General features: G+C 32.7%; 1 protein-coding gene across 3 annotated transcripts in view; it reads right to left on the reverse strand.

Moving 5' to 3' along the window:
- Window positions 1-12,338, reverse strand: part of RhoGEF2 (Rho guanine nucleotide exchange factor 2) — a 265,990-nt gene that overhangs the window by 27,127 nt on the left and 226,525 nt on the right. For all 3 annotated transcript variants that reach the window (XM_035365908.2, XM_035365907.2, XM_035365909.2), the window contains exons 35-36: window positions 6,720-6,829; window positions 5,175-5,235 (exon numbers count right to left, since the gene is read on the reverse strand). In XM_035365908.2, coding sequence (XP_035221799.2) covers window positions 5,175-5,235; window positions 6,720-6,829 — 171 coding nt within the window. The remainder of the gene's footprint in view (window positions 1-5,174; window positions 5,236-6,719; window positions 6,830-12,338) is intronic.

Here is a 12,338-nt window from a genome sequence, read left to right on the forward strand (position 1 = left end):
GGACAAATATGTAATGAACAAAAAGAGGATTATTGAAGCATGCAATACATGTATAAAAACACCAATTTTTTCCAAAAATAATAATGAGAGACAAATTTTATATCTTATGGAAGGCCTGGCCCTTATAATAATAATGAAGACTTGACTGATAGATCAGATATGCTTTCAAAAATCAGACCAATACTGATTTACTTTGTTCCCAAGTTTATAAGGGTCCTTCCTTGGAGGTGGGAGGTTATTCTTCAGTTTACAACATAATGAAAATTGAAAAATAAGTAATTCTAGTTCATATATTGTGCGAAAGTACTATAGACTACATGTGTCATTTTGAAATACATTGTGCTCAAGGAAAGCGATTGACAGAAACAATTTAAATGGTTGTATCACCTTATACAGACTTGCGACACCATGTTTGCATGGATAACTATCACAATAGCATGGTAAATAATGAAAAGCTATAACACAATAGAATTAAAATTTGCATCACTATTCGAAAAAACAGAGGACTTTCCAGATTGCCTAAAAAAATTTCATAGAAAAGAGAAGAAATGGTTTTTAGAAGAAAAAGAGACATTTTAGTACAAGTACAGTAAACATTGAAAACAGTGCCTCTAATATCGACAATACATTCATCTACAATGAAAGAAAGTCATAATATTGACAGAAACGCAAGTGAAAAATAATGAAATCTAAGACACTGATTGACTAAAATAAGTACATGAAAGGCATTGATTGGGCTGACCAGTATCTATCATATTGCTTCATTCTAAGATAAATAACTAAATGGACTAAAAGAGTTGCTATGTATCTTAGAAAGTGTGCATTATTCGTAATTCCATGAAGGAAAAGAAAATAAGGTGCAAAACATTTTTTGAAACTTCTAGGTATCCATTGGCTTAATGATGAAAATACTCCATAAGTTGATCAAGAACCGGAAGAAATAATACCATCAACATCTGGCATTAGAAAAACAGCAGCAAAGGAAGAGTTTCCAGGGAGGCTATCCATGGATATGAGGAAACATACATTAGAACCCATCACGGGAATTGGGGGGGGGGAGAAAGAAAAATACTTTGTGTCAATGTTGTGTGTGCTGTCAGGAAAAAAATGCAACGTTATGGAGTATACGTGTAAATTTTGCAATGTACCCTTGCACAAAAGATAGTGCTTTTTAAGATATCCCACTTTAAAATCTTGATTTTCTTAGTTTTTGATTTTTGAGAAACTACTTTTACTTAAAGCAAATTAAAAAGTTGATTTTTAGAGAAAAACTAAAAATTTAAAAAAAAAAAAAAAAATTAAAAACCACAGAAGTAATTTTGCGCACAAACAGGGGAAAAAAAAAAATCGCCTACTCCTGGTGAGGATTTGGCAGGAAAACACCTCCACGAGGTGTTAATACATTGTTAGCTGATAGACAACACACATTAAAAATTTAATTCTAATATGAATCAAAACTGCTTGAAATTTTAAACTTTCCCATGTTGTTCCACTACACTAATGATACCTTTACCCTTTTTGACAGTAATAAGTTGATTTAAATAAAGTTCTTTTAATAATGAATTCCATTCATCCTTCTATTCAGCTTACTTTTTAATTTGAGACATCCAATTCTCTTTCGTTTGTCAACATCTGGGTCACATGCAACATATCCAACTTCAGTATTGCTGTTTACTGTAAATCTTTATCTGTCTATCTTCCACCACACTTCAAATCATGTCATTCAACTAAACAGAAGTTAACTTTATTTTATTCTTTTATCTTCTGTGCACTTCAGGTTTGCTTCTCCAAATCAGCTCTTGATAAAGAACTAAATTACTTAAGAGTAGTTGATATTGACAGAGGCTTTTCATCTAACATTACTGATGAAGAGGTTAATAAATTCTCATCTGAAAACATCAAAAAGCACCTTCTTGTTTTTAGAGATAATAAGAATTATGCTATTATTCCTTTCTTTCCATCAATTATTCATAAAACTGCACATATTTTACAGAAATTTAACTTTCTAACACTTTTCTCTTCGGTCAGTAAAATTCACAATTAATACTTGCAGATCGCATTCCAGATACATAAACTCCTGGTGTACATACAGGATTCCTTGCCAATGTGGTTTAATTTGCATTGGTAAAATTTTGCACTAAAGAACATCAGGCATATGTTAAGGGAAAAAAAAAAAAAAAAAAAAAAAAAACATAAATCCTCTGCTGCTTAATACTGTTAGTCAAGAAAATCATATTTTTTTATTTTTCTGCAGCCAAAATAATTCAAAAACATCTTCTGCTGGCAAATTAGAATTTCTAGACATGTTTCACATTCATAAAAATCTTAAGTTCTAGTTAATGATTCCAATTCCAATCAGCTTCCCTCAGCTTTTAAGGAAATTATTTCATCATTGTTTTCATTTTTTTTTGTCAAAAGATGCCACGAGCAGCTTGACTTCCTTCCTCTCATTTTTATCATCGTACCTTAGCTTATCACTGGCTTCTCTATCGTTGTTTTCATTTTTTGTCAACAGATGGCATGAGTAGCTTGACTTCCTTCCTCTCATTTTTAACACCTTACCTTAGATTATCACTGGCTTCTCTTTTGACATTTGTGCTTCTGCAACCGAAGAACAAGGTTCTGTATTTATACCTTCGAAACTAGTTCTGCAAATTCATGAATATTATGCTGATTCTTGTTGCTATAATTTGTCCAATAATCATTATTCAGCATGTTATTTTAATTCACAGTAAATAACTTACTTTTAGCTTAAAATTTTAAAAAAAAACATGAAAACCTTCAAAATTTTCAGGGAAAATTTCACAAGTGGGATAGAATTGAGAACAAATAATAATAACTAATTTTTCTTATTTATTAAATTTTTATCTGACACATACAGAAAGAATACACACATGTGTATACAGTCAAAAGTCGTTAATCCGGACTCGTCGGGACTTCGGCGATTCCAGATTACTGATTTTTCTGGATCATCAGTTTAAATCAGGTAAGATGGCATGCAGAAATTACAAAATTAAAAATATGAAACCGTAATTTATGAAATAAAGAATAATTATGATCTAAAGGGTATCAAAATTTACAAAAAGAAAAAGCTTAATATTTATTTGTTTACTTTATTAAACATTTCTTTCAATGTAAGTTGTTTAAGTTGCTTCGTTTCATGTGATAATACTTTCTCTTTAATTCTATTAAACAGACATAATTTCTTGTTTAGTTACAAAGTTCTGCTGTTCAAGTCCTATAATTGCTGTGTCGAGAACACAGACTAATTTGTCAATCGAAATTTTTTCGTTTTCAATAACCTCTGTCACTTTCTTCACTATCGGAAGCGAATTATAATGACAAGGAACTTGTTTTAAATCGTATCAAAGACAGAGTACATCGAGATGAAATACTACATTTGGTAAGGAATTATAAGCCAAATAAAATAAAAACATCTGCCCTGAAGATAAGGATAGTGCTGACAGATCAACTTCCAATTCATTGCGCGCCGCGGCGTTCCCCCCGCCGAGCAGCGTGAAATTGATAAACAGATTTCGGATTTCGAAACATACTTTCGCTTTAGATCCTTTACATATAAACAAATATATATCGGAAATTCTATTTGAAATAATCAAAAGTTAAAGCTTAGTTTTATAAAATTGCTCTAACAGTCTGCAAAAAATAATAAACCGGATCCAATTCGAAGATTAAGGAAAAACGCAATCTGCAACATTAACTGAATTAGATAATTTTAGCTTAGCTTACACCGTCCGTTATACGTTAAACGCGCATGCGTAAACGTTTTATGAGCATGCGCACAAGCATATTCGCAGCCGTAAAGGTCTTACGCGCGCACCTAAACGCCTATGCGCATGCATCTACGCGATGCATGCGCAGAAAGTTTTTTAGCTTTGAGGTCCGGATTATAGATCATTCTGGATTATGGGTGTCCGAATTAACGACTTTTGACTGTACCTATAATTGTAAAAATAATTAGTTCTCACCGCAACTTAACATTTAAGGCATTAATTATGATAAAGGTATAAGCCTTAAGGAAAAAACATAATTTTTTAAGATTACTACAGTTAAAACCCACAATTTTATTCTACACAATGTCAAAAGAGTATGTAATTTTGCACTGATCTTGAAAAACACTTCATCCATTTTTCTTTTACCCTTTGTGTAAAAACATGGTTTGTGCAGTTTAATCTCTAAATTAATACCCCTAGCATAATTTGCTTACAATTTTAATTTCACAAAATCAATTTTCAAACAAAATCAAAACTCAAATACTATGCAAAATTCCAAATGAAAGGTTTTTGATATAATGTAGATCTAACAACAAGCACAAACAGAAAGGCTGAGTATATTTCCAGTGCTACTTAAATTCAGCAAAATAATATTTTTTAATATCTTTTAATATATTTTTTTTCTTCGGCCCTTGGAATGCAAGTCTTGCATTGCATGCTTATGAAAAATTTCCTTCCTCTCTGGAAGATTCATTAATATCATATAAGACCAACTCATGGCAGCAGAGTTTTAACAATGGCTTGCAAAGACTACGTTGAAAGAAAAATTTAAAATTTTGATAAAATAATAATGTCATTCTCAACCCTACTTAATGCACAAAGAGACTACTGAATACCAATGAAAATATACCTATGAAATATTTGAAAAAATACACATCAGCCTCTTATTATTTAAAATGTGTCCCTAAATTTCAAAAGAAAAAGCTCACCAAAAAAAGTTGATTTAAAACAAAAGCTTTCATGACTGTTAGTTCTCTGATTCACAGAAAATATGTTGAAAGATTGTATTAATAAGACCAAATCTCCTCTCCCAAATTTACAGTACTTGAAGCCAAGCTATTAAGAATTATGTAAAAATTAGCTGTTTAGTGAACTTTCATGATTAGTTCTTTAAAGTGGAATTCTTTTTTAAAAATGGTAGAGCTGATAAAAGAAATTAACAAAAATGAAGAGACATATCCCCCTCCCCCCCCAAAAAATACAAAATTAATACATGCAAAATTAACAGACATTATCATGGCAACAATATGATTACATTTAAAAAAATAGTTCCTAAACAAAGTACAAAAACAGTACAAAAAAAAAAAGTACACATGAAAAAATTCTTTTTACAAAAATAAAAAAATTCGTATAAATATCATTTGGGTGACAAAAACAGCTTACCTTGCTGAACAGCAATCATAATTAATTCTGAAGATGTAGCATCCTTGGCTTCAGTTGAAATCTAAAAGAAGAAATTTATTCATAAAATCATGTATGTATGTACATAGCGTATTCGGAAACTAAGTACCATTTCATTCTAGCGCCATTGCAGTGTTGTGGTAGGCGTCCCGCGCATGCGCACTAGTCTTTCTTGTTCACTGACTTTCAATTGCCGCCATTTTGGTTGCTCTATGTTGTGTTTTCAGTTTGCTGTGCACATTCAAAATGCTTAAAACAATTAGTTCTCCCGCTGACTGTGAGATTCGTGCCATGATTAAATTTTTGAACGCGAGGAATGTTAAACCGGCCGAAATTTATCGTCAAGTGACAGAAGTTTACGGTGAATACGCGATAAGTGATGGAATGGTGAGAAAGTAGGTAAGAATGTTTAATGCAGGTCGAACAAATGTCCACGCCCAGGCTCGGAGTGGTCGGCCTTCTATTGTCACTGATGATTTGGTAAGGAAAGTTCATGAAGCAATTCATGAGAACAGACGCTTCACAATGACAACTCTTTCAGAGGCATTTCCACAAATTTCATGTACTGTTTTGTTCGAAATTTTGTCTGACCGCTTGAATTATCGCAAACTGTGTTCCCAATGGGTTCCAAAAATGCTCACTGATGTTCACAAAACAAAGCGACTTGGTAGTGCCCTGACATTTCTCGTGCGGTACAGTGATGAGGGAGAAAACTTTTTAAACCAAATTGTGACAGGTGATGAAACTTGGGTGTGTCATTTCACACCAGAATCGAAACAACAATCAATGGAGTGGAGACACACTCATTCTCCGAAAAAACAAAAGTTTAAAGTGACAATGTCATCACAAAATTCATGTGTACTGTCTTCTGGTATAGGAAAGGCGTTTTGCTTACTGAATTTCTTCCCAGTGGTGAAACCATTAATGCGGCACGATATTTAACAAAACTAAGGCATGCCATTCAAAACAAACGAAGAGGAATGCTCAGTAAAGGAATTGTGTTGCTCCATGACAATGCTCGGCCCCATACTACTGGTGTCACTCAATCGTTAATTCGACAGTTTCATTGGGAGCAGTTCGATCACCTGCCGTACAGCCCAGACTTGGCACCGTCCGACTATCACTTGTTCCTGCACATGAAGCGCGAGCTTGGTGGCAAGCGCTTTGGATCTGATGATGACACGAAAAATGCTGTGGAGTCGTGGTTATCGAAACTAGCGGGAAGTTTCTTTGATGATGGTATACAAAAACTGGTCACCCGCTATGACAAGTGTTTGATCATTGGCGGAAAATATGTTGAAAAATAGTTTAAGACATGTATTTTCATGTAAAAATAAAATTGGATTCGAAAAAATTGTTTTACTTCCCCCCCCCCAAAACGGTATTTAGTTTCCGAATACGTCTCCTATTTAACAAAAATATCCTGTCATAAGGGCATTAAATTTCTTTTATTTTAAAATATAACTGGAACTTAATTTATGTATGCATAAATGTGGGAGGCAGAACAAGCACTTCTATCAAACTTACTTCCGAAGGGATACTGAACTCTTCTTCAGTGACCTGGAAGATATCTGCTAATATTTTCTCTTTTTCCCTGATAGCTTTGACAATTTCCAAGTCTTTTCTTCTAAGCCTCTCTGAAAAATTTAAAAATAATAAAATTAGAGTCCAAGTCACAAATGAAAATTAGTGGGAGAAAAAATCTGCATAAGAAAATAAATTAATTTTCTGCTGCATAAGAAAATTAATGCAACTACTTGAAGAAGGTACAGATAACTGAAAATATTACAGTTGAACACAAGTATTGAAGATTCTTAAATACTTTTTAAAAATCCAACTTTTGGCTTTATGAATAACACACACAAATCACACACTGAAATCACTGTGTGACATGCTAGGTAAAAGTTTAAATCAAGAACTGGGGTATCTATGATATTTTCTAATCAAAAACCCACAATTTACCTGCATCATCCTTAGAAGGAAATAATGCCAAACAAGCAATCTTGGACTTCAGATTCCATGTAGAGAACAAACATTACCCAAATGAAAGCGATACCCCTAGTATGATGACTAAAGAATTTTTCAGCATAAACCTGTCAATAAAACCACTAATCTTCTCAAACAGAGAAGCTATGCTTCCATGAGGTAAAAGAACCTGTTCCTCCTAAAAGAATATTTCCCTCCTAAAATTACTTGTAGGCCACTGCTTGTGCACACCCATTATGTAGTTAAAATACTATCTTATTAACTATCTGAGTGGAATGACTGGCTTTATCCAGTCATGAGATTTTTTTATTACTTGATACATATTAGCTTATAACTTAAGCTATTTTGCTTTCTTACTTTCTTTAATAATGTAAATGTAATCTTAATTATGGAAATAGAGGCTAAAGTAAGTAATTATATAAATTTTGCTAATAAATGCTGCATAAGTACAGGTCATGACAGATCCAAAAACCTATGCTCCTCAGAAGGTTAATGCAGTGTAGTACTCAAGATGTGTGTTTTTAATTTACCACATACTGCCAAGTTACATCTGAAACTCTATTTTTATTGAAATGTGAGCAATAATATAAAATATTTTTTTCCCTTAGCTGCCAGACATTTATCAAATAATATTAATTTATAAAAAAAAAAAAAGAATATTATTTCCCCCTTTTTTTGGAGGTTATCCTCTCACATAGCAAGCTGTTTTGGTTTAAAAATATGTATATATCAAAATGCAAAAACTGGCATAGTGTACAATTTGACACTGCACACATCATCCTCCTCCTCAAGTACACAGCAATCTGTTTTCACTTAAAAATACAACTAAGAATCACATAAATTTGGCACTAAACATGTGGTTGCTTTCCCATTTACACAGCGACTTGTTTTCACTTAAAAAGTATCAGAGAACTGCACAGAATTTGATCCATAAAGTTTGATCATTGACAAAGTACAATTTCACTGAATATGAATTTCTGCATTCTATTTAGGCAAAATGCCTTACGATTCCTTACAAGAAAAAAGTGCACTCTATTGGGGGGGGGGGAGAAATACTAATGACATCAAATTTGCAAGTGATGGTGCTCATCTGCTGCGGATGCCTGGGTTACCCGATATAAATACATTTTGATGACATAGCATAATTGCTTTATGAATATTTTTCAGGGGGCTGCAGATAATCATAAAATATCATATCATTTATTAATAAAAAATAAAAGTAAAAAATTCAGGCATCAATAAAAATAATAAATTTTGGATAAAATAAATATGCATGAATTTGTTAAGTATGAGCTGATTGTTTAATTGAATGTGGCAAAGCATTTAAGGGAAACACGCTTGGTTGATCTTTACATTACGGTAACTGGTAGTTTGGCGACATTTTGGAGGCAATAAAGGTTACTACCTGGGACTTTGGTAATAATGTGAGGAGTACTGAGTTCCGATTATGCATTATTTTGTGTGGGGGAAATGAGAGATCATGGGATATGTCATGTGATATTAATGGACGAATTACGGTTCTTTAATCGGAAGAGATCATGGGATATGTCATGTGATATTAATGGACAAATTACGGTTCTTTAATCGGAAAAGGGGGGAATTTGGAGAAGTATCTGTGGATGTATATTATTTTGTATTAAGCTTCATTGTGTGTTGTGTGAAGTAGGGTTGAATAATTTTGGGATTGTATGGCGCTGTCTAAAGTAAATTCGAAATTTTTAATACGTTTGTGTGATAATTCAAAAGAATTGGTTGAATGGTACATGAGTGTAGGTTTAATTGCGGATAAGTATGAATGTCCAAAATGTGGGAATGAAATGAGATTGTGAGAAAGGAAGGATATTAGTGATAAGTTTGAATGGCGGTGCAAGAAATCTGGTGAAAATGCACATTTTGTGAAACGGAGTATAAGGAAGGGTACGTGGTTTGCTGAAAGTCGTTTGAGTATGGGTGAGATTTTATTGATTTCTTATTATTGGGTGAATAGATTGCCAGTTGACTATTGGATTTCGGATTTAGAAATTAGTAGTAGGACTGCAGCTGATTGGAATTCTTTTTGTAGGGAAGTGTGCGTGGAATTTTGCGAAAATGATATGGGTATGCTTGGTGGTATGAATGTGATTGTGGAAATTGATGAGAGTAAGTTTGGGAAGCGTAAGTATGAGAGAGGTAGGAGAGTGGAAGGAAAATGGGTGTTTGGTGGGATTGAAAGGGGTAGTAATAAATGTTTTTTTAAGGTTGTGCGAGATAGAAGTAAAGATTGTTTATTGAGTTTTATAAAAGAATATATTTTACCGGGTAGTATAATTATTTCAGATTGTTGGAAATCATATCAATGTTTGGAGGATGAAGGGTTTAAGCATCTTGCTGTAAACCATAAGTATTATTTTAGAGATCCGGAAAGTGGTGCGCATACGAACACAATAGAGGGCACCTGGAGTGGTATAAAAAGTGCCATTCCTAGGCATTGCGAGAAGGAGAATTTTGCTTTTTATTTAGCGGAGGAAGTTTGGAGGAAAAATTCGGAAAAAAAATCGTTCAGTAATTTTATTGAATCCATAATAAAAGTGTATCCACCATGTAAGGAAGATTCGGAAGAAGATTAGGTTAGTTAGACTTTGTTAAGAATGTGAGTAGTATTTAGTTCTGATTACGCATTATTTTGTGTGAGGGAAATGAGAGATCATGGGATATGTCATGTGATTTTAATGGACGAATTACTGTTCTTTAATGGGGGAAAATCTGGGAATTTTGTATTTGGCTTTATTCTGTGTTGTGTGAAATAGTGTTTGTGAATTTTTGGATCCCATGGCCGTAAGTAAAGTGAATTCGAAATGGGTATTTAGTGGTATTGAAAAGGATAGTAAGAAATGTTTTTTAAGGTTGTGTGAGAGAGAAATAAACATGTTTTATTATGTTATTTATTTTACGTGGTATCTTGCTTTGAAAGATAAGTATGATTTTAAAGATTCTGAAAGAGAATGAAGAAAAGTGTATCCGCCACGTAATGAAGATTCTGAAGGAGATTAGGTAAGTTAGTATTTTTAATTATTTTTATGCATTGTTGGAAATGTAAGGTGGAAAGGAATTTGGTATTATTGGGAAAATTGTTATTAGCAATGATTTAGTTTAAAGTAATTAGGATTGTAAGGTAATTTTTATTAATTGAATGTATGTGCTCATGTATATTTTAAGTGGTGTTTTTGAATTTAATTATATTTTAATGAAATGATAGTTATTTTGTGAATTTTATACTTGTAGGAATTTGGTGTATGTTTAAGTTGAAATAAATGTGCATGGAAATAATTTAAATATTTGATAATAAATATTTGTAATGCTTCATGTATGAATTCGTTGGTAACGTGTATAATGTAATAGATGATTTAGAGGTAAACGTTTTTGGATATTTTATTTATTTTATATGTGGAAATGTTCATATTTGTAAAGGGTAAATACTTTTTCGCGATCATGTAATTTCATATATGTTCTTTTTACCGGGTTTAAAGATTGAGAAAATTGTCATGTATTTTCGTGAAATTTTTTTAATTTATGAGATAAAAGCAGTGTACATGGATATAGTGAAGAGTGTGCGCAATGCCATTTTTGTGCAATTCTGGGATGTTTTTTTAAGTAAAAATAAGTCGACGTGTACATGGTTCAGTGATATTTTAATGAAATGATAGTTATTTTGTGAATTTTATGCTTGTAGGAATTTGGTTTACGTTTAAGTTGAAATAAACGTGCATGGAAATAATTTAAATATTTGATACTAAATATTTGTAATGCTTCATGTATGAATTCATTGGTGACGTGTATAATGTAATAGATGATTTAGAGGTAAAAGTTTTTGGATATTTTATTTATTTTATATGTGGAAATGTTCATATTTGTAAAGGGTAAATACTTTTTCGCGATCAGGTAATTTCATATATGTTCTTTTTACCGGGTTTAAAGATTGAGAAAATTGTCATGTATTTTCGTGAAATTTTTCGAATTTATGAGAAAAAAGCAGTGTACATGGATATAGTGAAGAGTGTGCGCAATGCCATTTTTGTGTAATTCTGGGATGTTTTTTTAAGTAAAAATAAGTCGGCGTGTACATGGTTTATGTGTATGTGTTATTTTGAAAAACGCGTAAGGTGTATGGTATTGTGCACTTTTTCCGAATTTTGCAGTGAATATTTGTCATGATTAAGCAGTTTTGTTTGATAAAATTTCTAGCATAAGTGTAATTCGGCTAGTAGATTGTTAGAAGAAGTGTTCAGTAGATAAGAAGAAAAGAAACATGTCTTTACTTCGTGAAGACAAAATGGCGGCGGGGAAAAAAAAATAGAGGGTTGCTGTAGGGGAGTTGGTCGCCAAATTTTCGCCAAGTTACCGTAATGTAAAGATCAACCGCATGCTTTTGTGGAGAGAACTGGCTCATATACAAATTACACATGAGATAAACTAAAGAAACATCCAAGAAGCTAGCCTACTTACTGAGATTCAATATCCCAGACTAAACTAAGAAAGTTCAGCAACTTTACAACTTAGCCACTGGTGCAACTAGACTTTCTAAGGGAAACTGGTTGGTATTCATGTTAGATATTGTAGAGTCTTACATGCTTAGGGAGCATAAAATGTAGGCCCTACTGAAGACAAAGTAATGAATTCTTGCCATGCCTTGAAAGAGAAGATGACTTCCGATGAAGGTTATAACAACCTTTTTATTTTAAATAAACTGATCAAAACATGCACTCACTAGGTACTTACTCACAATTTAATTACCACTTGTAGCTAAGCAACTTACAACACAAAATAGTATGTACAGTCACAATGAATTAAATTTCAGTTACACAACTGGCTGCTACTTCAATCTAAATCCACTTTAGCAGCTGCACACAGCAAAGCCGAGTCTAGAATATCAATATAAATTACAGTAAGCAGCTAGCACCAAATATACAGCAACAGAGCTACTGGTAAACATGCGGCATAAACTCATAACTAACTCTTCTTCTGGTAACTCTTACATTCTGCTACTTAAATACTATTTTTGAACTCGTTTAGATTTGCATTCTGGCAGGAAATTGAAATCAGAAGGAAAGAGAAAGTTTCTTAAAATAAAAATAATTGATTAGTACAAAATAAGGTCTCTACAACATAAGGAAAACCATAAAG

This window comes from Stegodyphus dumicola, chromosome 1 (assembly GCF_044657685.1).
Source record: "Stegodyphus dumicola isolate Sdum_Otavi_A_Nest chromosome 1, ASM4465768v1".
In the NCBI taxonomy this organism is placed as follows: domain Eukaryota; kingdom Metazoa; phylum Arthropoda; class Arachnida; order Araneae; family Eresidae; genus Stegodyphus; species Stegodyphus dumicola.